The sequence below is a fragment of the Ovis aries genome, chromosome 7 (genome assembly GCF_016772045.2).
Source record: "Ovis aries strain OAR_USU_Benz2616 breed Rambouillet chromosome 7, ARS-UI_Ramb_v3.0, whole genome shotgun sequence".
Taxonomy (NCBI): domain Eukaryota; kingdom Metazoa; phylum Chordata; class Mammalia; order Artiodactyla; family Bovidae; genus Ovis; species Ovis aries.
This window is the reverse complement of record NC_056060.1, coordinates 14414016-14439269: the sequence shown is the minus strand read 5'-3', so window position 1 is coordinate 14439269 and position 25254 is coordinate 14414016. Positions and strand designations below refer to the sequence as shown.

At 38.4% G+C, this 25254-nt stretch overlaps 1 protein-coding gene across 15 annotated transcripts in view; it reads right to left on the bottom strand.

Moving 5' to 3' along the window:
* The window catches only part of MAP2K5 (mitogen-activated protein kinase kinase 5), a 263833-nt gene that overhangs the window by 177051 nt on the left and 61528 nt on the right, over positions 1 to 25254 (bottom strand). For all 15 annotated transcript variants that reach the window (XM_042252082.2, XM_027971523.2, XM_042252077.1 and 12 more), the window contains one exon: positions 1322 to 1361. In XM_042252082.2, the coding sequence (XP_042108016.1) occupies positions 1322 to 1361 (40 nt within the window). The remainder of the gene's footprint in view (positions 1 to 1321; positions 1362 to 25254) is intronic.

Below are 25254 nucleotides of genomic sequence, written 5' to 3'. Positions count from 1 at the left end.
CGACCCTGTGGACTGCAGCATGTCAGGCCTCCCTGTCCATCACCAGCTCCCAGAGTCCACCCAAACCCATGTCCATTGAGTTGGTGATGCCCTTCAACTATCTCATCCTCTGTCACCCACTTCCCCTCCTGCCCTCAATCTTTCCCAGCATCAGGGTCTTTTCCAATGAGTCAACTCTTTGCATCAGGTGGCCAAAGTATTGGAGTTTCAGCTTCAACATCAGTCCTTCTGATGAACACCCAGGACTGATCTCCTTTAGGATGGACTGGTTGGATCTCCTTGCAGTCCAAGGGACTCTCAAGAGTCTTCTCCAACACCACAGTTCAAAAGCATCAATTCTTTGGCACTCAGCTTTCTTTATAGTCCAACTCTCACATCCATACATGACTACTGGAAAACCATAGCCTTGACTAGACGGACCTTTGTTGAGAAAGTAATGTCTCTGCTTTTTAATATGCTATCTAGGTTGGTCATAACGTTCCTTCCAAGGAGTAAGTGTCTTTTCATTTCATGGCTGCAATCACCATCTGCAGTGATTTTGGAGCCCCCCAAAATAAAGTCAGCCACTGTTTCCACTATTTCCCTATCTGTTTGCCATGAAGTGATGGGGCCAGATGCCATGATCTAAGTTTTCTGAATGTTGAGCTTTAAGCCAACTTTTTCACTCTCCTCTTTCACTTTCATCAAGGGGCTCTTCAGTTCTTCACTTTCTGCCACATCACTTCATCGCCTGTGTGATGGTTAGGGTCTCTCAGAATGCCATAAAGAAGGGAGGCAGACATCATAGGCTTTATGTTGTACACTACTGGGGCTGAGGGATGCCAAGATAGTGATGCATCAGGTCTGGAGTTCAACTTCTCGACTCCAGTGGCCAGGTGAAAGGTACAGTGAAGAAGTAGTTATAAAAGTCTAAGTATGAGGTATGTGAGCCTGATACAAGGCAAAGGCAATGAGGATGAGAACAGAAAGAAAGCCCATTTCAGGGGAAACTGCTGACAGGACATGGTGACTTACGGGATGTGGCAGATGAAAGAAAGAAAGAAGTGAACAACTACTGAGCTTTTGAACTGTAAGACGAGGAAGACAGTGGTGCACTGAGCAGGGAACACGGAAAGACGCGTAGATGATGAGTCATACACAGTGCGGGGATCCTGAAGGTCACAACAGGGCCAGAGCTTCCACCAGGCACAACCCAAACCTTAAACCACTTCACTTCCTCTTTGACAATACCTATGATTCAAGCTAACAGCTGTCGCGGTGGGAGAGAAAGCAGTAAGCATCACAACATTCATGAATTTCATAAAACTTATCTAGCACTTACCTTTACAGCTAGTATTTTCCCACTTGGGACATGATATGCTCTATGGAAAGAAAAAAAAAAACACGTGGGATTACTAAACAACCTACAAAATGGCTATAGACATAATATAAATCTGAATATATCCTCAGTAAGAGAAATATGATACTTTCAGAGAACACTAATAACAATGGTAATTTACATTTCTATTGAGGTTCATGGTTTACACAGTGATTCATTATGTACTACCTTAAAATAACTCTGAGTTAATTCTGATATTATTATCCACTTTTTAGAGCCCAGAACTCTGAAGCATATTATCAATGGTAACGTTAATAAGAGGCAGAACTAGACATCAAACCCAAGTCTTCTGGCTCCAGATCCCTTACAACATACAGTCACCGTATGTGGCGATGTACACTGTACAGAGCCACATAAAATGGGAGGTTTCCCTTTCGTTTATCTCAATTATATATATAGATGAACTGCATCCCTACATTTCATTAAAATAATCTCAAAACACATAGCTTAAGATATAAATTCATGTAAGAAGTCATGGATTTACAAGGATCAAGGATGACAGCTGTCTTTTTCTTAAAGCTAGCATCTCTCAGTATTTTTCAGAAAGCTACAGAATGAGGCTTCCCTGGTGGCTCGGTGGTAAAGAATCTGCCTGCCAGTGCAGGAGACATGGGTTTGATCCCTGATCTAAGATCTCACATGCCACAAAGCAACTAAACCCATGTGTCACACCTACGGAGCCTGTGCTCCAGAGCCTGGGAGCCGCGACCACTGACGCGGGTGCTGCAGCTATCAAAGGCCGCGCACTCTAGAGCCCACGCTCTGCGACAAGAGGGGCCGCTGCAGAGAGAAGCCCACGCACGGAAACTGGAGGGGAGCCCCTGCTCGCCACAACCAGAGAGAAGCCGACTCAGCAAAGACCCAGCACGCCCAGAAATAAAACAAGTAAAGTCACACTCTAAAAAACCTTCAGAGGCCAGTTCAAATGATCAGATACAGTGAAATAATTACAGTTTAAATCAAGCAATAGGAATAGATTCATTTGTGAAAAATACTAAGGGGATTATGTTTGCAGAAATAAAATACCATTACATCTCATCAAGACTTTTTGTGTGAAATGAAATGTGTGCCCATGCACTGCACTGACTGCACATTCTGACCACTATACAGAAACAGTATGCTTTAAATAAAAATTTCAAAACAAACCACATAACACAAACAAGCACTTTTTATGGCACGTTACTGGAGTGGGGTGCCATTGCCTTCTCTGTCATAAAGGTATAAAGAAACAAATTAGTTTGGAAGAACTAAAATCTTGCTCCCCAAAAGATTTTACATATCAGCCAAGATCAAATTGGTCTTCTCTTAATCCAACTAATGTTAAGGCGTAACTGGGGTAGGACAGATGTGGGTGAAAGAAATTTAGTTTCTCTGGAATTTCCCATCTTTACATGCTAAGCTTGCAAACTACATTTTCCAAATTTTACTGGGTAATGACCTAGCAGTAAACATTTCTCATTTCTTTTATTGTTTTAATTGAGATTTAACTGACATGGAGTATTATATTAGTTTCAGGTGTACAACATAATGATTCAATATTCGTATATACTTTGAAATAATCACCACAGTAAATCTAGTTTACATCTATTACCACACAGTTATTACAAAAATTGCTTATTTCATAAAACAAAAGCAAAACATATATTCCATCATTATTAAAAATGAAAACACCATTTTCTGTTATTTTGGCAGAAATAATCATGTGGTTGCTCTGAAATTTTTTGAAAGCTTTATTAAGGTGTAATTATATATGATAAAACTCACTTGTTTTAAACGTACAATTAAAAATTTTTAGTACTCCAGTGTTCTTGCCTGGAGAATTCCGGGGACAGCAGAGCCTGGTGAGCTGCCATCTATGGGGTCGCACAGAGTTGGACACGACTGAAGTGACTTGGCAGCAGCAGCAGCAGGGTTGTGCAGTCATTGACAAGTGTTTTTAAAGTGACTGACTTACAAGTATTTGTAATTTTTCACATATAAAATGTTACAAATTCAGGTACAACTAAGAAAAAACATATATCAATATGCATATATATCCATATTTAGGACTGTTATAAAAAATTCATTCTGCTTCTCCTACTCGAGTAGACAAAGGTCAAGACAATTATGGAAGGGAAACTTAGCCTTTATTTTATCAATTAATTGTACAGAAATTCAGATATATCTCATTAAAGGAAAGGTAAGCTTATAAAAATCAATTGTTCACTTTACCAGAGAATACTTTAATCTATACAAGTATCTAAAGACTTTTTCTAAACACCAACCTCCCTATTATACATAAATACTATTCAATTATAAAGCTTAAATAATTTTAAAAAATGTTATACTTTGTATAAAGTGATACACATTTTCAAAAGTGGAACCCCTGTATTATACTGGTTTTACAACAAATTACCATTTACTTTACTATCTGTGTTAACATTAGACTTTTACAATGTATGAAACTACATGTCATGATTTAATTCATGATATGTCTGAACTCACGCCATAAATTAATATATAAAAGCTTACACTGTGTTTTTTCTCAATGCATGAAAGAGAAATTGTTGGCCTAACCCAATTTGAAGTCTGATTTGAAGGAATTTAGTTCGGAGAAGGCAATGGGACCCCACTCCAGTACTCGCCTGGAGAATCCCATGGACAGAGGAGCCTGGTGGGCTGCAGTCCATGGGGTTGCGAAGAGTCGGACACAACTGAGCAACTTCACTTTCACTTTTCACTTTCCTGCATTGGAGAAGGAAATGGCAACCCACTCCAGTGTTCTTGCCTGGAGAATCCTAGGGATGGGGGAGCCTAGTGGGCTGCCGTCTATGGGGTGGCACAGAATCGGACACGACTGACGCGACTTAGCAGCAGCAGCAGCAACTTTATTCCAGGCAATATAATACATAACATTTAACAATCATATACCATTTTTCTTCTCAAATTATCATAGTGTCTTCCAATGTCAACATTTAAAACACTCTATATTACAAAAACTGGAATGTAAAGATATATAATTGAATGCATACACAAGGACTCAAAACAGTGTTGTTACACTGGACAATGAGCAACACCTGGATATATTAGACTAATAGGGGTGATAGGGAAATGATTAGCAAATAATCTAGTACATACTAGATACCATACTGGACAGTTTGGCAACTTAATTAGCTTATCAAGAAAGCTGATCTATTCCAAAAGAAGGGTCTCCTATTTCCAAGTGAATTAAAAGGGGAAACTTGATGATTTAATTATGATGCACGTTTATTCATCTGTGGAAGTTTGGGTTCGATTTCGAGAAATAAAAATGCTGTGTGGTTTGGTTTACAGTGCAATGACAGTACCAAATTAACATTTAATTTTCAAGAAGAAGTGGAAGACAAAGGCAATGCAAGGTAGGAGTCAAGTGTGTCCCTTAACTTTGCAAATGGCATTCTACCCAGAGACAAGGAATTTGTTTACTTTCAGTGGATACTGCATCTCAATTGTCTTGACCTTCCTCAACACATTAACTGTAAAGTGATTAATGAAGTTTGAATGGAGGCTCCGGTTACGCCAAAAGACAACTATACACCTCTGCATTGTTTTAATTAACAGCTAACACTTCAGATTAGTTTGCTGTTGCCACAGTAATTACCTGTTCCATTGAGTGCATGAAGGAAGCACTTTTATAAGTTACTTTTAGTACTGAGTCCTTGAGCATTCCACTTTGTGACCAGCACAGAACTTCTGGGAATAGTCCCAGCCCTTAAAATTGAGCACATAATCTATACACACTTTAGAACTGTAAAAGCTAAGTAGCCTGGTATTAATTTTTTGAGTATTAAAATAACAAGAAGACAAGCAAAGAGAACATCTATACTTTTCATACTTTCTTTACTTTCTCTTTCCATTTGGAATAGGTTCCATATGAATAAACAAAAAAGTTGGTACCAACCTTTAACTTTGGTGGTACAAATTCAGACAATGTGTTGAGCAAGTCAGTAATATTGAGTACTGTCTTATCTAATCCCGCCCTTTAAAGGTAGAAATATCTAAAAGCAAGGTTAAAAAACTTGTCCAAGCATACACAGTCAATGGCAAAGACAAAACTGGATCTGAGGCAGAACACACGTATTCTAGGAACTAAAAAAATACGTGGTAATGTTTAAGTTCTCTTAACTGCATTCTAGAGCAGGGAAACCCATAATTCAAAACTTACAAAGGTGCCGCCCTATTTCAATCAGGCTAAGACCATCACACTAAACCTTTCCCAGCCAGGAAGCATTCTGCAACCACTGCCAACCTGTCAGGGGAGGGAGAGGAGGGAAAGCTGTATGCTCTGAGACACTGCCTGGGTTCTGATGCTAGCTCTGACGCTTAATGTGAACACGGACTGTTATCAAGCCTCACCTCGTCTCTCGTGCCTTAAGTCTGAAAAGGGGAAACTGGTTACAGACTTGTGAGGTTTAGTGAGATGAGCAAAACATGGAGGACAAGGCCTGGCACAGAGTAAGTGGGTGTTACACGTTAGGAAGCCAGAAAGTTTCCAGGGTAGTTGGGTGTTTTAAGAGTAAAACCACTAAAACAGACTGAAAAAGCTCCGTTTTCTGCTTCTGCAAATCTCCCTTATCCATAATACTCACTCTGCTCCACAAAACATCCTTCTGCCTCAGGCCCTTTCTACCTACATCTCAGCCTGGACCACCCTTCCTTCAATATCCACTTGACTTTTTCCATCACTTCCTTCAGGTCCAATGTTACTTCTCTGACTATCCTATGTAGAACAGCTCATTCTCTCTTTCTTTATTGTTCATAGAATTCATCAACACTCTACACAATTTATTATTTGTCTCCAACCACTAGAAAGCAAGCTCTGTGAAAACAGGGGTATTTTGTTGTTGGTGGTCTATATGGTATCTCCAGTGCCTCACACTGTACTGGGCAAATTTTATAAATATTTGTTGGAAGAATGAATAAATTGCCCTTTTAAAAAATTATTGGTTTAGATTCTAAACCTATTAATACCCAATTTTTCTTTTCTAACACACATATAAAAAACTATCCTGTAAGTATGACTTGGACTTATGAGTTTTCACACAGAGTATTTTTCCCTGTTCAGTTGCAAATATTTTTGTCCCATTATAATGTGCTACACAACCCGTAAATTATTCAGATGTGTGTATTTTAATTCTCAAATGAATAAGAGGTTTAATATTATTATTATTAATTTCTACACTAATTGTATTATAGTCAGAAAAAGTGACCTATAAGTTACAAACTTAAGTGAGACTTGCTTTGTGCCCTAGTATATAATCAGTTATTAAGTTCTCTATACCTCTATATCCTCTCAGTATGATTGATAAAGAGTGTTATATGGTCATGTGATCAGCTTGTTAATGATAGTGTTAAAGTCTTCTACATCTTTAATTTTTATTTGTTTCATCTATTGCTTACTGAAAGACAATTTTCCTACTATGATTGTGGATTTATTAAATTTTCCTTGTCAAGGTTTTTTCCTTTTGCTTTATGTATTTTAAGGTTATGTTATTAACTCTATACAAGCTTAAGACTATCATATATTCTTTTTCTTCTATCATCATATAGTAGTCCTTTCTATCTTCATCCCTTAAAAAAAACCCACAAAACTTTTTGCCTTAAAGTCTGCTTTGTCTTACGTTAATATAACCTCACTAGCTTTCTATTGATTAGTTTTTGCCGAGTATCTTTTCCCCAGCCTTTTCCTTTCAACCTTACTCTGTCTTTATGTTTTAGAAACATATGCTAAAATAGTCAAAAATAGCAGATAGCTGTATTTTTTTAAGTTCCACTTGACCAATCTACTAACTGGCAACATACATCCATAATTATTGATACATATAGATTTATTTCTATCACCTTTTCCATTTACTTTTCACCTCTCTCCCTCTACTATCCTGGATTGTTATTGCTGTTTAGTTGCTAAGTTGTCCAACTTCTTAGCGACCCTACAGACTGTAGCCTGCCAGGCTCCTCTGTCCGTGGAATTATCCTGGCAAGAACACTGGAGTGGGTTGCTATTTCCTCCTCCAGGGGATCTTCCTGACTTAATCACTGAACCCATATCTCTGAAGTCCCCTGCACTGTGCCACCTGGGAAGACCCAATACATGTACACATATCCCCTCTTTTTGGATTTCCTTCCCATTTAAAAAACTATTTATTTACTTGGCCGTGCCAAGCCTTAGTTGAGGCATGCAGGATCTTTTGAGCTGCGGCATCTGAGGTCTAGTCCCCTGACCAGAGACTGAACTCGGACACCCCAAAACGGACACTACAGACTTCAGCCGCTGGACTACCAGGTGAGTCCCTGCCCCACTCCCGAATGATAGTTTAACTGAGACAGTTGTTTCCTTTTATCTTGTGAGGACACTACAGAGTTTAGCCACTGGACTACCAGGTGAGTCCCCTGCCCCACTCTTGAGTGACAGTTTAACTGAGGCAGTTGTTTCCTTTTTATCTTGTGAGGATACCATTGTCTTTCAGCTTTCTGTATTATTGGTGCAAACGTGCTATCTACAATTTGCTGGCCAATAAATGCCACTGAAGGTTCTTGGACAGAGAGTGGCATGATCAGACTTTAAAATCCTTACTCTGGCTGCAGATTACCACAATACTGCTTGAAAGAGCAAGGAGCCCTTAGAATGGTGTTACTCTAGTCTACGTAAGAGTGGGTGATGCGAATCTAGGCAGTGTTACCAGATGTGGAAAAGGGGACACAGATAGAAGACTTTGGCCAGATATAATTTATGACACATGGGGATGAGGAGGCTAAACCTAAAATTTCAAGTGAAGATCATAGAATTATGGTGTTTATTAACAGAAATAGAAGACTCTTATCTGCTGCTACTGCTGCTAAATCACTTCAGTCGTGTCCGACTCTGTGAGACCCCATAGATGGCAGCCCACCGGGCTCCCCCATCCCTGGGATTCTCCAAGTGAGAACACTGGAGTGGGTTGCCATTTCCTTCTCCAATGCATGAAAGTGAAAAGCGCAAGTGAAGTCGCTCAGTCGTGTCTGACTCTTCATGACCCCATGGACTGCAGCCTACCAGGCTCCTTTGTCCATGGGATTTTCCAGGCAAGAGTACTGGAGTGGGTTGCCATTGCCTTCTCCAGACTCTTATCTAGTCATCCTTAAATATATAATCCTGTACTTTTTAGCTTCATGAGAGCAGAGACCACATCAACTTCATTCAACAATGCATATATAGTATCTAGCAAAATACTTAGCACATCATAGATACTCAATATTTGTGAGATAATAAGTAAATGGTGTAGTCAGGAAAGGGGAGAAAGAAAATTGAAACGGGGAACTAACAATTTCTAACAGTCCATAGAATTATTCTAATTTCTATGTGTTGTATGTAACATAAGCCACATTTCACATAATAACAATAGAAACAGATGTGGGGTTACTAAGGTAGTGAGAATTCATGAATGGCAGGTATAAGATTCAAATTCAGGTCTATTTCAATTTAATGCTTGTGTTCTTTCCAGTACAGACAGAGTATACACAGGGAATGATTTGAAATAAGTTTACTTCAGGATACTGTGAATGTTGAACATGGAATTCAGAAGAAGAATGTACTAAAATTCCACGTATCATATTCCCTATCCTAAGGTTTATGTTTCCCTATCTTGTGGTTGATGCCAATTCATCCACTGGCATCAACTACTCTGATGTTTGATGATATGTCACATGTTGCTGCTAATACTATTTTTCTTAAAAAGTGTTATATAACTTCACTAGTATATGCTTCGTTTAACTATACTGTAAACACTAATTACCAAACAATCTGTAAATTCTTAATATAGGGTCTGTATCTTATCCTATTTTATTGCAAGTTTCAAGTCAGGGTCAACGTCCATTCTCTTCACTGCTATATCCCCAAATTCTACCAGAGTATTTGACACCCTCTTCGCTTACATACCTCGTTTTCGTATTTAATAAATAACGGATATCTCCAACTGTTAAGCACAATGGTGGGCATTGCGGCTGGGGTAGAGAACAAACCAGACAAGGTTCTTGCTTTCCTGGAGCTTACTTTCTAGTGGGGCAAGACTGACAATAATCAAATAAATACACAATATGTCACATAGCAGAAGTGCAACAAAAAAGACTAAAGGTAGGGATATAGACAGTGATCAAGATTAGGAGCATTTTAAAAAGATAGTATAGGTAGGAGGAACTTAAGGAAGGTACCTCTCATTCAGTCATATGTGAGCAGTAAAGGGGCACACCATTTAGATAGTCAGAAGAAGAGGACTGTAGGCAGATGACATGCTGAGTTCAAGGCCTTAAGGTGGAAGTGTGTATTTGACATGTGTGTGGAAGTGGAATAAGAAAGAAGACGACTAGGTGTGGGAGACAAAGTCAGAAAGGTAACGGGAAGACAGACTGTTAGTACCATTTAGACCACGGTGAGGTCTTTGGCTATCATTCTGAATGATATAAAAAGTCACAGGGTCACGTGGAGAGTTTATATTCAGAAAGATCATTTTGGCTGTTGGGTAAAGAGAATTCTTTGTAGGAAATTAAGGACAGAAACTAGAACAGTAGCTGGGAGGCAAGAGATAATAGATGCTTAGAATATGGTGGCAGGTCAGAGGTGGTCCGCTTGCTCAAACAGCTTTGAAGAAACGCCAACAAGATTTGTGGGTTAATATAACGGATGGTCCGAGAGAAAAAGAAGAAAGAAGAATGACTGAAAAGTCTCTGTCATGAGCAGCCTGTAGGACAAAGTTTCTATTTGTAAAGATTAGAAAAACTAAGAAGGAACAGATTTTAGAGGAAACGTCCACTTTGGGTAACTCTGAAATGCCTAAGACATTCAACTGGTAATTACATATGAGTCTGAAGTTCAGGGCAGAGGACAGGACTGGAGATATACATTTGGGCTTCATCAACATATAGATGATATGTAAAGCCATGAAACTACAAAATCTCACTTGAGAATTTTTAAAAAATATTTTTATTTATTTATTTGGCTGCATTGGAGAAGGAAATGGCAACCCACTCCAGTACTCTTGCCTGAAAAATTCCACGGATGGAGGAGCCTGGTAGGTTATAGTCCATGTGCAAAGAGTCAGACACGACTGAGCAACTTCACATTCTTTCTTTCTTTCTGTAGTTCCTTTTGGAGAAGGAAATGGCAACCCACTCCAGTGTTCTGGCCTGGAGAATCCCATGGACAGAGGGGCCTGGTGGGCTACAGTCTATGGGGTTGCAAAGAGTCAGACACGACTAAGCAACACACACACACATACACATTTGGCTGCGTGTGTCTTGGTTAAAGCACACGAGGATCTACAATCTTTGTTGTGACATGTGGAATCTTCAGTTGAGGCACACGGGATTCTTAGTGTGCATGCAAACTCTCAGTTACAGCATATGGGATCCAGTTCCCTAACCAGGGATCAAATCCAGGCCCCTCGCACTGGGAGCACAGAGTCACAGCCAGCTGACCACCAGGGAAGTCCCTCAATTAGGAATTAAATTAAACAGAGATGAGGTATGAGGAATGGACCTGAACAACTTCAGATCCAGAAATCAGGGAGCTGAGAAGAAACCAGTGAGGAGATGAGAAGGTACAGAACGTATGCCAGCAACAGAACCCACAGAACAGTACTCCCAAGGCCCCGAATGTTGGCGCTACATCTCTGACACTGCCAATCGCAGTGCCTTGCTCAGGGCAGGTATCCAAAAGAACATGTGACTGACTTCAAACGCAACATTTGGGGACAAATGCAACTAATCTTATTATTTTCTATATGAAGATGGGTCTAGTACAATACACACAAGGTTAGAGGTGTGTTAACTTTCGTCTAGGTCCTAATAAGATTTGATTAAAAGATACATCAATCCAAAAAACTAAACAGAATTTCTATAAGAATCTTTAGAAGTGTGTAAGGAAAAGGAGAAGTTTGAAAATGAAATGTTAAAAAGTCCTACATTCACACAGGACATAAGGGAGAAGCAACCTGTGTTCACATTTCAACATCTGGACTCCCACACAAATTTATGTCATGCATAAGATCAATTGCATCTGTATTTTACAATGTTTACTGAAATTATTTATGCTTAGAATTTCAAATTCTAGGAGAACCGAAAAAATATGAATCGGCCCAGATGACTCCTGTTCACAAAATAAATAACCTAGAGCTCATCATATATTTTCTGATAAAGCTTATACAATCTCATACAATTAAAGTAGGCATCTAATTTCTATGACACTATTCTGCATATTAATTTCTAAATACTTTCTAATCAAATTATTTTCAATTACGAGAAGAAAGAATTTATAATAGGGAAAACTTGTGCTTCTCTAATTGCGAGGTAGGATATAATTTAAGAATGGGGGACTGACCTATGATCTGACTGCAAATATTTCATATTTCAGCATAAATTATAATATGACGTGATAAGGGTCATTCTGTTAGTAAAACCGTCATCAAAATGACTAAGGAAATACGCCTCCTCCCTTTTTTTCGCCTCTTGGAGCCAGGATCTCAAGAGTAATTGCACATGATGACTTTCAATCGTGACAGCAACACAAGAACACTACAGTGACAGCACCGGCACTGCCCTGTGAGGGGGCAGGCAACTCTCTCACACACCATGCGGAAGGAACACCACTGACTTAGGTTCCACTCTCACAGAGCATGCTGCATAAAAGCTTAGTGAAAAGTGGGATGCAATTACTGTGAATTATTTATAGAGCACTATCAATTGTTGGAAATTCTCCAAATGAATGGGAAACTTAACAAGCCAGTCACTAAAATGGTGAAACCAGTAGTTAAGCTCTGGCTTAAGAAATACATACATACACAAACAAAACAAAAATGTTTTGTTACTTTGTGAGATTAATTAAAAAAAAAAAAAAACCTGGATGTTGTCTTTTAATGCAATGACATGCTTTCAGGAACCAAATGTAAACTAGCTATGGTTCAGTTAACGAAAATTTTGTTTTATTGCTTGATCATTTTAGAGATTTATTCTCTTGGTAACTTTCTTTGGGGGTAGATTTTACCAATATGCCACATAACAAAATAGCCATCCACAGAAAAAAAAAAATTCAAATAGTTTCAGGGAAATCAACACTGACAGTTGTTGTCTCCCATAATAGATAAACACATTAGCCAGGCTCTAGCTGTTAAAATAGGAAATCCAAAGTAAACAGCAGTTGTAAAAAGCTTTTATATAAACTGTACTAGTTCAAATAGCAGTCTATGCCAACGTTCTTTCTGCCTAAAAACCCATTACAAATGCTGACTACTGATTGTAAAATGATTTATGGTTAAGCTACAGGGCCCCCCAGACTGTTTAAGTATCAAATCAAACATATTATTAGGTCACACATATTAACAACTCTTTCAAGATGCTGATCATACACAGGGCTCACAAACCAACCTAATGTTTAATACAGAAAACTTGGCAGGGTTAGAAAGAGTTCCAACCAGAGAAGAGCGACTTTAACTCTATATTTTATGATTTCTTCTTCTTTCTATTTACTTTGGTTCTCCTTTTTACTCCCACATCTGTCTCAAAGTTAATGTGGTCATCACTTCCTCCATATTTCTTTCATAAGGTGATATAGCCTTATTCAAGCCTTTAACATCAACTAGAGTAATGTCTTTTAATACATGGCCCAAGTACCTTTGAGATTAAGGAAGCTATAGTCATAGTGATCTCTTGATCAAAGCTTCTGAAAGAATGTTAATGGGCAAAACAGAGGCAAGAGAAAGCCTCATAATGAGGATGGGGAAAAAATGAGGCAACACTTGTGGGAGGGAAACAAGAGTATCTTGACGATTAACTAGCTAGGAAACTTCTTTCCTGAAACAGCTTGATTACAATATTATCTCTGCTCATAGTGGAAAGCTAAAAATAAGTCACTTTCCAAAATGAGATATAAAAATGGCTATTTCAGAAAACCTCCTTCTACTAATAAGTAACATTCAATTGTGCTTTATGGTTTATAAAAAGTTTTTTATATAAGGAAGCTATTTAAGTTGCACAAAAATGTGTAAGGCGGATATTCTTACTAGCCCCATTTTACAGATAAGGGAAGCAAAGCTTGGTGAGGTTAACAACTGGTTCAAGATTCTTATCTCCTAAGCTTTAGAGAACTTTTTTTGGAAAAAGTTGGCTCAAAACTCAACATTCAAAAAGCGAAGATCATGATATCCAGTCCCATTTCATGGCAAATAGATGGGAAAACAATGGAAACAGTGAGAGACTATTTTTGCAGGCTGTAAAATCACTGCAGATGGTGACTGCAGCCATGAAATTAAAAGATGCTTGTTGCTTGGCAGAAAAGCTATGACCAACCTAGACAGCATACTAAAAAGCAGAGACATTACTTTGCCAACAAAGGTTCGTCTAGTCAAAGCTATGGTTTTTTCAGTAGTCATGTATGGATGTGAGAGTTGGACTATAAAGAAAGCTGAGCACCAAAGAATTGATGCTTTTGAATTGTGGTACTGGAGAAAACTCTTGAGAGTCCCTTGGATTGCAAAGAGATCAAACCAGTCAATCCTAAAGGAAATCAGTCCTGAATATTTGGAAGGGCTGATGTTGAAGCTGAAGCTCCAATACTTTGGCCACCTGATGCGAAGAACTGACTCATTGGAAAAGAACCTGAGGCTGGGAAAGATTGAAGGTGGAAAGAGAAGGGAACAACAAAGGATGAGAGGGATGGCATTACCGACTCGATGGACATGAGTCTGAGTAAATCCCAGGAGTTGGTGATGGACAGGGAAGCCTGGAGTGCTGCAGTCCATGGGTCACAAAGAGTCGAACATGACTGAGTGACTGAACTGAACTGAAATGACTGAAGCTTTGGACTGGGCTGTGGGTTCAAATTCCTCTGCAGCCAAATCCAATGCTTGTCCCAAACAACGTGTGAACATAAACGGGCTGCTTCTAGATCCTCTAATTCCAGTTGTCTTCAAGGTTCTCTGGATATGGTCAGTGCTGGTTTTTAAAAAGCAATAGGGAAAATCGATTGAATGACTCACTTTTCAGAGTTGCATTAACTTTTTCAGGCCACTGGGGTACAATTTACTAAATTACCTCTCCTAGAACACTAAATAGTACCCCAGTGGGTCAAAGAGTAAATGCACCTCTGAAAAGTGAGCCATTTATCCCCTTCTTCCCTGTAGTACCAGATGTAATCTGTCCCCTATGACAGAAATATTAACCCATTTCCATTAAAAACTCAAGAAATTGTCCCACACTTGAGAAAATGAGTAGGGGGAAGCTTCCCTGGGAGAGGAAAACAAAACAAACAAACAAAAAGGTCTCTTCTATAACCTTGCCCACAATACTGGTGAAAAGTCAACATGTATTTATTTGAAAATAGTGGGGTTTCATTCACTGGAGATTGATTTTAATCAAGGCCTCAAAACACAACAAAAAAATATAAATTCAAAGCTGATGGTTTTCAGCAGGGAGATGCACAGGACATCATGATGGCTAGTTTCATCCTGTACTGCAGTATTTAAAAAGCAAAGCTCAAACATTCATCTTGCGTGTGTAATACGATATATATCACAAATGGTGGTTCTTCCACATATCTCACTATCCTAGAGATTATCCCTTTGACACAAAAAATTCTTCTTGGCTAGCAAAAAAGCACATTATTACTTTTAACCTTTATAAAGGCAAAAGCCTCTGAATACGTTTCTGAGTTGCCTCAGGAATAGCTATTGAGTGATTTAACAGTTGCTAGATACTTTAATAAAGCCAAACTTTAAGTTTTCAGCACTGTTAGTCTCTTATTCTTCTGGAAGATGGCTATGCAATGAAAATAAGACAACTTTAATTTAAGAATCATCCAGCTTCTAATTAAACTGCCATAGGCAGCTGGTTGGATAAGTTTTAATCAGTTTCAATCACCTATTGATTGGTATACTGAAGCCTAAAAAATTAAAAGTAAAAGATGATTGGGGAATTGTCCCATCTCAGAACAACAGTAGAGGCCTCTGTAAATAACTCCTCTTTTAACCATCAGCTAAATGAACACTTCAATACTGCAGTACAAAGTCTTCTGCAAAATTACTTTAACTAACAAGCAGAAATTTATCAGCTTCAGCCAAAATCAATGCTGAAATCAATTTGAACACTGGTTGTGTCTAAAGGGGCTCATTGGCAATTTAGGGAAATTACACCATGTAAATGCCTGTGCTTTAATTGAACAGTTTCATCAACTAGGCTGTGATTGCTGTCCATTCACTTATTTACTTTCACTGCAGCTACCATTCTGCAAAGGAATGGCTTTTGTCAGGCTGAAGAGAGGCACTTTATCTTCATTTCGTGCACTTTTGTGCATAACAGACTTCATGAAACTGGCATATCATGACTAGGGTTAAAACAAACCAGGAGGGACTTTTTCCTTTAACCCAAAAAATGAACAGCACTCAAACTACCATCATACCTTACACCATCCAGGGAGAGTCATCTTTAAGCAAAGAAAAATCTTTGCCTCTATGTTTTGGACAACAGAAGAAAGTATTTGGATTCTAAACTAAATTCCACGATGCTCTTCTTTTTGAGATATCTGTAGCAACTTCCAAAAATATATAAACTGCATTAGAACATTCTCTCCAAAAATTAAGTAACATTTTGTTTTACAAAGTCCTTTGAGATTAGTCAAGAGGAGCTGATTCTCCAATCTATTCAGGAGATTAAGGCTTAAAGACATCACATATATTTTTAAAGTAAGATTGACGAGAGGAGAAAGGGAGAGGGGTCTGCATGGGAGGAAGAAACCAGACTTGTTTGTAAAGATCAGAGGCCAAAACATCTATAAGACTCCAACAACAATTTAAATACATACACAAAAGCACTCACAAAATCATGAGCAATGAGAAAAACCCAAAGATGCAATTTCTGCAGAACTATATGTGGAACTGACTGAAGTCTGGAGACAGGAATTAATGTTTTAAATATTGGGTTAATCACTTGGTTCAAAGATTACAAATTTCAGGAAAGGTGAGAAGAAAGAAGACAGCTGTTTGTTCACATGAGTCATCTGTAAGGTACACGTGCCTGATGCAAAAAATAAAAATACAACATACAGCTGTAGCATATGTGCTAGAAAATGCCATCAGAAAATTTTAGGCTTGCACATAGTTTGCTTACTTTAGCTCCTCACAGAATCAAAATGCAATTGTTTACTAAAAAGGGCACTGGGAAAGCATCAAGAAATAAGAAAGCATGACTTTCAACTGCGGTTCTAGCCCTTGTCTTGCTTTAAGTCCTCAGAGAGATCCCTTGATTTCAGGGCTGCATCACAGGTTACATGATGTTGGTGACACCTATTCTACCCAGCCACATTCCAGCGTTGCTGGCGTTAACCCTTGGCATGCGCCGGTGGCCCAGGGTGCAAACAGACATACAGCCATTCGATTCTGAGCATCCTCTGCATCCTGGGGACATGAAGGCAGGGCCTTAAAACCTTTTACTAGGCTTCCAGGGAAGCAGAGAAACTTCTCATTTGCCTTTTCAGCCAGCTACCTGAGGCTTACACTCTGCAACACTAAAAAATTAACTTTCAAAAAAAGTTAAAAGGAAGAAAAAACAAATGGTGTACAGAAACTAAACTGGGCACATGTGTTGTAGTAAAAATTTACTCTGTAATTTTATCCCACCTATCATTTTCTGTACAATTATAAAATTTCATTGGCTACATATTTTGTTGTGCAGACAACATAAAAATATATTTTATTCATAGTTTTTAGATAACTTTTCAGAAAACTTAATTATGGTTTAATCAGAGCTTTGTTTATTGACTATAGTATATTGTTACATTTTGTTTCTATAGTTAGTAGTCATAATAGAATCAGTATGCTTGAGAATCTTACACAATGTATATTTTCCAAGTACACTAAGCTTGTTAAAATGCTATACTGATTGTGCCCTAAAGCAAGTTCTAATTTTGTCTGAACATTCTTCATTTCATTATTTGAATTCACAAAACAAAAACCACAGTTCTGCTTAGAGCAATAATACTGTACATTCTTTTTCTTTCCTTCTTTTGTAGTACTGACTAGGAAAAATATGGAAATTTTGGGGTCAAGAAGATAACATAATACAAAGTTACACTTAAAAATCAAAGTAATGTTTAAAAAAACTTGATGCTTAATACCCAGAGCTTAAGTCTCTATTGTTGTTTCCCCCTCTCATTTAGCAACCTGCTCCTCCAATTCAGTACTAGTGCACAAATCAGAACCTAAGTGTATTTGACTCCAGTAAGGCAGCAATTTAACAGGAACATGGTCTCTTATAGCAAGGTAACCAAAGACAGAACAATTAAAAAAAAAAACAAAAAAAAAACTGTGGCAGAAAGTTATACACAGTAAATGCGGTTTGTACTTTCCAGTGAATTATTTTCTAAAAAAGCAATTTAAGCAAATACCCTAGATGCTATGGTATACAAATATTTGCTTGTGCTATACGCCAACCAAGAGCCGTTAATTTTCTAACACATCAGATACTGTAAAATAGTTTAGAAAAATTTAATGTGTCTTATAAATCAAGAAATGCTCCAACTCCTCTAGCACAACCACAGAATTAATCTCAGGATCCAATTATTAAATTCAAAGCTTTTGATACGTAAAGAGACCCAAAGGATAGACCAAATAACAAGTTATGTTGCCGTAATTCTGTCAGCGAAGTAATGGTTGTTTTAACATCTACTAAAAAGCCCCTAAAATTAACAACTAGAGATGGTGCATCACTGACTTTCAAGATCATATATTAATTTAGATCTCACATTGAAAAATAATTTCGGTTAAAAATTGAGAAACTTAAGAGTGTAGATGACAAAAAGGAAAACCATGGCTTGAGAAGTAGGCCCAAGTACTGACGTAGTGTCCAAAGAAATCTGAGGTGGACAACTCGGTTTTGATAGTGAGTTCTAATCTTGATTTGACCATGGGCATGCCACTTAACCCTTCCAAGCTTTATCTTTCTCACTAGTAAAAAGGGGCCAAGTATACCGACCAGGCTTCTCGGCAAGGATTTAGCGGGATCTCAGAGATCCCACGTGATCAGGCTCCGTCCCATTTCCCCACCGGCCCCGAGCTCGCTCTGCTCCGACTCCACCATGCTCCTGGACACGGCACCTTCACACCCATCTCAGGGCAACCTCCGCAGCAGTTCCTTCCGCCTGGACCTTGGATTCCCAGATTCTCCCGTGACTGGGTCCTTCCTGTCCTTCAGGTCTCAGCTCCAACATCCCCTCCTCAGACAAGCCCTCCTGAGCATTCTTTACAGCACTTGTAAGGTCTGATATCATCTTACTTCGGTATTCATTTTCTTGATTGCTGTCTGTCTGCCCCCCTAGAACAAGCTCCAGGAGCACTGGCCACTTGTGTTATTCACTACTGGACGGCTTTGACACAGAGTGACTCTTGGTGAGTATATGTTCAACAAATATACAATAAGACAAAATCTAAAAGAACAAAACCAAATGATACTTGCCATTAACATTTTTATGGTAGCTGAATGCTAAATTTCATTCTGGAACTTTACACTCAGGAGTAACCTTTGCAGTCTTTTCACATCCAGTCTAGGTGTGAATTCTTTTCTCAGCAGTCCTGAACTCTAAGCCATATCATTCTGCTTAAGGTAGAAGCCAGAGCCACCCAGCGATGCACAATACTTTGCATCCATTCTGAGACTGTGAAGACATGCAGGTTAATTCCTAAAACACTAAGTGTCTACAGTAGGTAAGGAGTGGCACTGGGCCCTGGAAAGACATCCGTCCAAATGACCTCTAGGCGATTCATGGGGTCGCAAAGAGTTGGACACAACTGAGCGACTGAACTGAACTGAGGGAGGACAGGCTGGCAGGAAGAGTAGCAGGAAAAGTACATGGCTCACCCTAACCAAAGGCACCGTCACACAGACATTCAAGACAAGCAATCTGAGGTGAGCCTTCAGAAAAACCTGCTCCTCTGTCTACAGGAATGCCCTTCAGACTTTATGTCAGTTGTCATGGGACCTCTTGATTTTCTTATTCAGATAAAAGGCAGCCAACTCCTCTGATCACTTTTCAACTCAAATAACAGTTCCTCCATGAGGCCCTTTCTGAATCCTCCTGAGGAAAGAGCTAAAAGTCATCACTCCCTCCTCGGCCCGCAAGGGCCTATGTACCACAGACACACGTGGCCTAGACTGTGAGGCCCTGCACTTACCTATCGACAAGACGCCTCCCTCCATCTGGACATAGGCTGATGAGCGCCTGCTCTCCCCAGCAGCTGACGCAGTGCCCTCCACACAGCACACGCTCAGAAGGTGCCCACTAATGAATGAAGGAGGACCGGGCGGCACAATGTCCCAGACCCCTGTTTATTCTCCCCATGCTCCTCTGAGTGGTCTCTGAACTGTCCATATCTCTGGAAAGTCAGTACCCAGAACTAGACACAAAAATCCAAAAGTTACACCCTGTGAGACAAAGTCAAACCCAGATGCTATACGCTCTTAATGCAGCCAGAAAATGGCTTTTAATGGAAACTAGACCTCTTCCACCCTACAAAAACAGAAGTGTGCTAATGCTTATCTGTTCTTAACCACTTCTGCTGAGGACTTCATATTTCTCTATAAAGAAAGCACTTTTATTAAAATAAAATATTAGAAAGAAGTCTTGCTACTTCAAAACTATTCTTCCCTAAAAGGAGATAGAGTTGAAATACTTCAATTCAGCAAATTCTTACTTGAAATATTACCATAATGTATTGATTTTTACCAGACTCAATTGACTGAAAAGTTGTTTGTGTAGCAATATTGGCCAAACCAATATACTAGAACAACTTTGTTACCCATAGTAATCAAGCGCATTTCTGAAGTATAATTATACTGTCATAAAAATAAAGCCAAGATACCCTTTTCCAAGCAATAAAACAATAAGGGCTATAAAAAGGGAAGAAGAAAAGGCTAAATAAATGAGATTTTTAAAAATGAAATTTAGTGTCTTTCAGAAACACCCCCGCCTCTTCTTCCTTCCCTTAAGCCAAGGTTAGCAGAAAATGATCAATACTTCAATCTCAATAAACTATTTCAATAATAGTTAATTCGGGTGGAAACAGAGTCTGAAAATCTCTGCTCAGCGACCTGTGACATCCTGTCATGTTGGCTGGATGCCAATAATCCATCATTGCTGTAATGAATGTGAGCATGTGTGAAGTTATGGGAACGTGGAGATGGGGCAGCAAAGGTGGGAAAGGAGCCGGAGTCAGGGGCTCAGGTTCATTCTTCAGGTTCTAGTCGATACAAGGCACTTTACTGTATGAAACAAACCTGTAACAGTGAATGCTGAGAGAGGGAAGTGTACATAGTTAATTTTATTTGACAAATGCTCATTGATTTTCTGAAAATATTTAATATCCTTGCTTGTCACATGATACTATAATACAATCCAGCCATATTGTAAGTATTTAATTTTACATTAAGATGATGTCTTATTTGCTTGTTTAAAATACGATCCTGGCTGCAAGGAAAAGGCACTTCATTTGACTGGAAATTTAAAGTTAAAATAAATCAAACAATCACCCTAGCTCTTGGGTCAATATCAAAACCATTTAAAAACTACTCTTAATTTACAAGATGCACTTCAGGGAGAAAAACAAAAAGAAGTGGGGTCACTGATGCAGTTGTTAGAGAAACTGGGGTCAGGTCTATGACTGTTTCTGGTTTGGCACCTTTGGGTTGTTTGGTGAAAAAGGAAATCAGAGCTTTTCTCAGTATTATGTGGTTCCCAATATTTACATCAAGGACCCTCTTGGTTGCACTTTCCCTTCAGGAAACCTATGTTTTAAAATATTTTGTTTATTAAACAGCATTTAATTAGGTAATAATTCATGTATTTTTCATTTTCTATAACTGACCACCACAGCTTCTAATTTTCATAAAATAAATCATGTTAACTGCAATGGGCTGATACAATTCCAGTCCTGAAACAAAAATGTTTTAGTTGGCCTGTAAGTCATATCATAAGGGTAGAATACAATTTAATAGTTCACATGATCTGAGTTACTGTCTCCAAGAACCATCCCCACCCTACTGCCCAACAAATATTTCATAATATAGGTAAGACAACAGAAAGAAGGCAAGACCAACACCTTTGAGAATTATTAACCCTTCCCTCCTCTCTTATCTCTAGATATGGCCAAATTAATTATTAAATAATGGTATATATCCAGTCTTTGAAACACCATGTAGTTAGCATACATGCTACCAATTATACCACTGAGAAAATTCTACTTCAAACCCAGGTTACACTTTTAACTGTACCATAAGAAGCAGCTAGATTTAGAAAATCCACTAGTGTTTTCCAATACCTTGAGATTAGAATACATGGCCAGAAAGCTGACAGCAAGAGTCTTAGCCTAAATAATTGAATTAAAGAAAGAGAACAGATGAACCTTAAGTGTGTGTTGGCTAACTGACTCAGCATGGCCTAAGTCCTAAGAGGTAGATACTACTTCATTTTTGGACCCAGAGCTTATTCGACTCCTTCAAACAATGCACTGAAGAAGCAAAAAACCTCAGTGCCTGGCTCATTATCATAGAACGTTTTCAAAGTAACTGGGCCTATTAATTACTTTCATTTCCACGTGACTTACTATCCAAGAAAAAAGGATAGTAACTAGAATGTTGAGTTAGTGGATACCAAATACTCAGTTTTTAATATGCGAAAGAAAATTAATCATTCAAACATGCTTTTAGTTTAGAAATCCCTACGCTTCTTGGTGAATGTTCTAAAACAATTATGCAGGCTCAAAATTATGTAGCCTCTACAACTAGCTAGACACGGGGAGGATCCAATTAAAGAACTCTGCTAAAACCTGCTTGGAAAAAACCTCCACTGGCCTCATTCTCATTCCAGCCAACATGTATAGAGCATCTCTTCTATCCTTAGGACTGTGCTGGGTACACTAGAAAATACAAGTAAATGCAATGGACTCTGCTTGACCTTGAGAAAACACTGCCTCGGGGAGAAACAGAGTGAAAGGAAGAGATGCTGTGTAGAGTGCTGGCTCTGCCACATGAATGTGAGCCCCAGCTTTTACCAGTGGTAAAACAGGCTTGCCATGATACCAGCTGTCTTATAGCAATTTGAAAGTAAACGACAATAAAAGAGAATATACCTTGAAACTTTAAAAAATCATTCTATTTAAAATAATATACGATATAAAAACAAACCATATTCATAAAGTAACTAAAGAACAAAAGGAAACACAGAAAATATATTATGTATCATACTGCAGAATTTCTCAAAGTTAATTGAATACAACTTTAATTCTGTGAGATATTTTCAGACCTTTCTCAAGAAAAGAATCCCATGGCCAAGTAAGCATAGAAAGCCCAGGGATTAATGCTCTATCACTGTTCATTTCTATCATGAACAGTAGTAAGTTCATGTAAGTATCATGAACATTCAGTGTCAGTCACAGTACTAAGACTTTTTTATGGAACATCTAATTTAACCTCACAGTAATTTTGTAAGACGTGTACTCAGTTGCTAAGTCCTGTCCAACTCCTTGTGACCCCATGGACTACAGCCCACCAGACTCCTCTGTCCATGGGATTCTCCAGGCAAGAGTACTGGAGTGGGTTGCCACTTCCTCCTCCAGGGAACCTTCCCAACCCAAGGGTTGAATCCACGTCTCCTGCATCTCCTGCACTGGCAGGCAGAATCTTTCCCACTGAGCCACCTGGGAAGCCCACTTTTATAAGATAGGTATTAGTATTATCCCCATTTTATGCATAGGGAAACTGAGATAGAAGACACTATGTAACTTTCCCAACATCACACAAGCTGCTTAGTGGCAGATGCAGAATTCAAACTCAGAGTCCCTATACTTAACCACAACACATACTGTGTTCTACTTCCTCTAAGTTTTCAGAATTTATTGTGAATCTATCAGAAGGGAATAGTACATGTGTGCTTCCTGATTTATTTTTTGGAGCAACTTGTACTTTAGGAAATGAAGCAGTTAAAATACATTCATTTACTTTTCTAAATAATTCTTTCTCCTAGAATTGATCCATTTCATCCAAACTAATAATCCAAGAGATACCACAATTTAAAATTACCTGGCTGGATCACTATCATGAGTTCAGCAGGGGGCTATACACAGAATCCACATTTGGTTCAAATACATAGGCCCAGAATTTCATACTGTATAACTGAGGAGAATATCCAAACTTAAAGGATGAAAATGTGATCAACTATTAAATAATATATATTGTAGTTACACAATATTGTATCCCTTAAAATTCACAACGTCTCAAGTGGAGCAAATAAGACTGAAATATCAACTTTTGCTTCACATTTATTAGCTTTATTATTCTTTATAAGAAAAAAAAATAAATAGGCCCATTAGGCAGTTTTGTTACCAATGAGTGGATTTTCCAATATTTTCTTCATCTAGTTTATGTAGCATAGCCTGTAATGTAATCATTTTTGTTTGAAAAATCACAGTTTTTATAGTCAACACCATTAAGGTAAACTTAGTATAGGAGAAAGTCAATCATAACACATCAAACACTCAGTTTTATAGAGACTTTAGTAAAGTGGCTTTTCATTTCTTGACGATTATACCATTTCTTTGTGCTGAACTAAAAGCCAGAAATACGAGAACACCACAAATTGAAGCCCAGACAGAAATGAAGACCAATGATCAATGACAATGATCAATGACGTGATGGACATGAGCTTGAGTAGGCTCTGGGAGTTGGTGACGACGGACAGGGAAGCCTGGCATGCTACAGTCCATGGGATCACAAAGAGTTGGACATGACTGAGCGACTGAACTGAATTGAACTGATCAATGACAAGTGGTTGTGTAATTTTATATCTTCATGTTCTCTCTCCTTAAGAATCACCTAGGCAATAAGTGAAATGTCTTCTTTTCATAAGAAATCTATGACATAAAATAAAGTACTGAAATGATCATGACACCGCCACTCACCCTCCGTAAACAACCACTGTCAAAAACATACTGAATCTTACAACATGTTCTGAGCATCAGCAATGGAAGCCAACTAAATAAACCCAGAAGAAGTTGCTAACGTCACTGCGGCATCCTAGCAAATTAAAGAACTCATGCTAAGGACCCTCCCTTGGATACTGTGACTCTAATAAAAAGAAAACTTCTAGCCATGCTTCTTAGCTAAAAACATTAGCCAGGCGAATGGGAAATTATTTGCAAGACAAAAAAGTTGTGCAGACGGACAGTGTTGATGGTCACACAACAATGTGAACGCAATTAATGCCACTGAACTGTAGACTTACAAATGGCTGAGATGGTAATTTTTCTGTTTTTACTACAATTAAGGATAACAGTTAAAGAAAAACAACACTAAAACAATTTTATGCTGTAATTTTCCCTTGCTGGATGGGCATGTTATTTCTACTTCCCTGTATGCCCTCTCCCCTTTTTTTATAAACCTGTTTTAAGATAAAAGATTAAAATTTTAACACATAGAATATTATTTCCAATAAAAATTATCTGCTGGGGTTTGGTCCTATGTTTTATCCTCTCTAGAATAAACCAGGACAGTAAATTCACAACAGGCCTTCAATTTAAAAATATTAACACGCTCAAGAGTCAAACATTTGGTGAAACAACACAAATAAGTAGGTTAGACGTCTAAAGAGATGTGTTTGGATTCTATTCGAAGCCGATAAAAGGCATTCAAACAGTTGCTAGAAAACTTATCTAGCAACTGTTCTACACCTGAACATTAGCATAAAAGCATTAAGAAGAAGAAAGGCTGAGACTTTGAAAACTGCTCCCTTTAGGGAGCTCAAGAGAAGCAATTCGAGTATACATGTTCCTTCTTATTTCTAATGGTACCTG